Source organism: Pinus tabuliformis, chromosome J, assembly GCF_031772625.1.
Source record: "Pinus tabuliformis cultivar Carrire ecotype Pingquan chromosome J, CPIR1, whole genome shotgun sequence".
Classification (NCBI taxonomy): domain Eukaryota; kingdom Viridiplantae; phylum Streptophyta; class Pinopsida; order Pinales; family Pinaceae; genus Pinus; species Pinus tabuliformis.
This window is the reverse complement of record NC_142295.1, coordinates 1,001,489,060-1,001,491,586: the sequence shown is the minus strand read 5'-3', so window position 1 is coordinate 1,001,491,586 and position 2,527 is coordinate 1,001,489,060. Positions and strand designations below refer to the sequence as shown.

The 2,527-nt window shown below is 41.2% G+C and overlaps 1 protein-coding gene across 1 annotated transcript; it reads left to right on the top strand.

Annotated features, from left to right (window-relative positions):
• The first annotated feature begins 1,177 nt into the window (after positions 1-1,177).
• On the top strand, positions 1,178-2,161 carry LOC149230229 (uncharacterized). Its single transcript, XM_089381238.1, has one exon. It carries the CDS (start codon positions 1,178-1,180, stop codon positions 2,159-2,161), a length of 984 nt encoding a protein of 327 aa, XP_089237364.1.
• The last annotated feature ends 366 nt before the right edge of the window (positions 2,162-2,527 follow it).

The following is a 2,527-nucleotide window of genomic DNA, read 5'->3' as shown; positions in this document are numbered from 1 at the left end:
TAATGTGTTTGTTAGGCGTATTTGATCTCGGAAATTTTGGGTCTTCGTGGAGTTGTGTCTTGCTAAAGTTTCTGGATCACCACATTTTCCCAAACTAGACCAAATACCATCATACTACCCATTGATGCAATCGATCCTTTGTCATTGCATCGTGACCGTAGATTCCCCTGACCATAAATATTTATTGGTAAATATAATATTTTTTTTAGTTGATATAAAATATAGATATTATTTTACTTATACATTTAAAACTAAAATATGTTTTATTTACTTTCCCTCTCCAGCCCCTGGACACTCCCTTTAAATACTTGGGTTTCTGGTTGAAACCAGTAGCTTACAAGAAAGAGGATTGGAACTGGCTCATAGCAAAAATTGAATCCAGAATAAATCATTGGAGTTTCAGATGGCTTTCCAGGGCAGGTAGATTGACACTCCTCAAATCAGTCTTGTTAGCCATCTTTACTGGGCTGCTCTAACTTGGGTTCCCAAAGGTGTGTTGGAGAAAATCAGGAGGATATGCTGTAGATTCCTTTGGGCAGGATCAACAAAGGAATCATCGGTTCTTCCATGGGTGGCATGGGAAAAGATTGCAAGACCTAAAGAATGGGGTGGATGGGGAATCAAAAGACTTCCCGAGTTCAGCTTGTCTCTGGCAGCAAAGTCTGGGTGGAGGTTAATTTTGATGGAGAATCTTTGGAAAAAGGTGGTTAAAAGAAAGTATATAGACCCAGTCCCTATAGAAGATTGGATTAGGAGTCCGGATAAGAAACAGAAGAATATATCAGTCATTTGGAAGGCTACGCTGGAAGCTTTCTCCGTGATAGAACAAGGACTAGCTTGGAAAGTGGGAGATGGTAGTCACATCAGAATCGGAAGGGACCCTTGGGTGGGCTGCAATGAATCTTATGCTCTGTCCCCAGGGCTTCTCAGACACCTTGACAGTAAGGGAATAGTCACTCTAAATCAGGTGGAGAAAGGAGGCCATTCTACTATATGGGGTCAGGCATGGAGAAATGATGAGTAACTAGGTTTAAACATCAGATGGAAGAATGAATGGGCTTCCTTCATCCAAGAACTCCATCGTTCTCATGTCAAACTCAAAAACGAACCAGACAAGCTGATCTGGGCCCTGGGGAAAACTGGAGAATACTATCCTAAAGATGGATACTCCTTCCTAATGAAACAGAAAGGATGGGATATCCCTGAGTGGTGGTCTAAAAGCATTTGGAAGCTTACTAGTCCAACAAAGGCCAAGATTTTTCTTTGGTGTTTGCTAAAAGGAAAAGTCCCAACTTGGGACAGGCTACAAGCCAGATACCTTGTTGGTCCAGGAAGATGTCCGCTTTGTAAGTCAGAAGAGGAATCTATTAGACATCTCTTTATATCCTGCACAGTCTCTTTAAAAATCTGGGAAGAGCTTACAGTACTGCTTAATGTAAAAGCTCTATGGGGACCAGAACCTTTAGAAGATGCATGGAGAAATTGGTGGCGGAATCACCTGGATGGAATCTTGAGAAACCTTCCTCTTATTTTCTTCTGGGGAGTATGGCTTGCGAGAAACAAAAGTATATTCCAAGACAAAATCATCCCCTCATCTGTTATTGCTTCTAATTGCGCAGCCATATACTCTGCTATTCCGGTACCCGAAGTGAAAAATCCCCCAAGCCGTGACAAGCCTCTTATTATCAAGGAAGGTACTCCGTGGGCTTTCTTTGATGGAGCCTCCCAGAACAACAGGGCTGGCGCTGGGATGAGCATTCATATCTCCACTGATCATTTTCTAAAAGCTTCTGTTGGTTTAGGTCCCGGGTCAAACAATTTTTCTGAATTGTCTGCTTTACACCTTTTGCTTTGTTGGCTGCTTCAGAGGAACATCTTCAATATTCAAATCTTTGACGATTCTCAAAATGTCATTAACTGGGTCAATGGAAATGCATCTTGTCAAAATCAGATTTTAAAGCCACTGTTAGAAGAAATTTTGTTATTAAAGCCCTCTTTTAACAGTTTTCATATCTGTCACATCTACAGGGAGAAAAATGAAGAAGCAGATCAGCTATCTAAAGCTGGTTTACAACAGGTTCTGGGCGGCTGGTCAATAGAGGAACACTGCCAGGGGCAGCAAAACATAACACAACAGCCTCCTTTTGCTCCTCCTCAATGAGCGGGGACTCTTCCTTTCCCTTTTTTGCATACAGGTATACGATCTCATGGTTAAAATATTTTCAGCTTACAGACTCTGTTTTCTTATATTTTCTGTATTTTTGGTCCGGAAAACAAAATAGTGTTTTAAATCCTCCTACATTTTATCATGTATATGTTACAGTTCTTATGACAGTTGATATTATGGGGTCGTTTTCCTCTTCTGAAGGAGGCCCCAAGTTGTGCTTTAAAAAGGTTTTGTATATTTCCTATGGATGAGGGACCGTGACTGTAGTCTTCTATGACTGCGTTTTTTCCCGTCTTATGTTTCTTGATGCTCTATAAGCCAGCAGACAGTGTGGAACAGCTCCAGCCGAGCTTACTACTA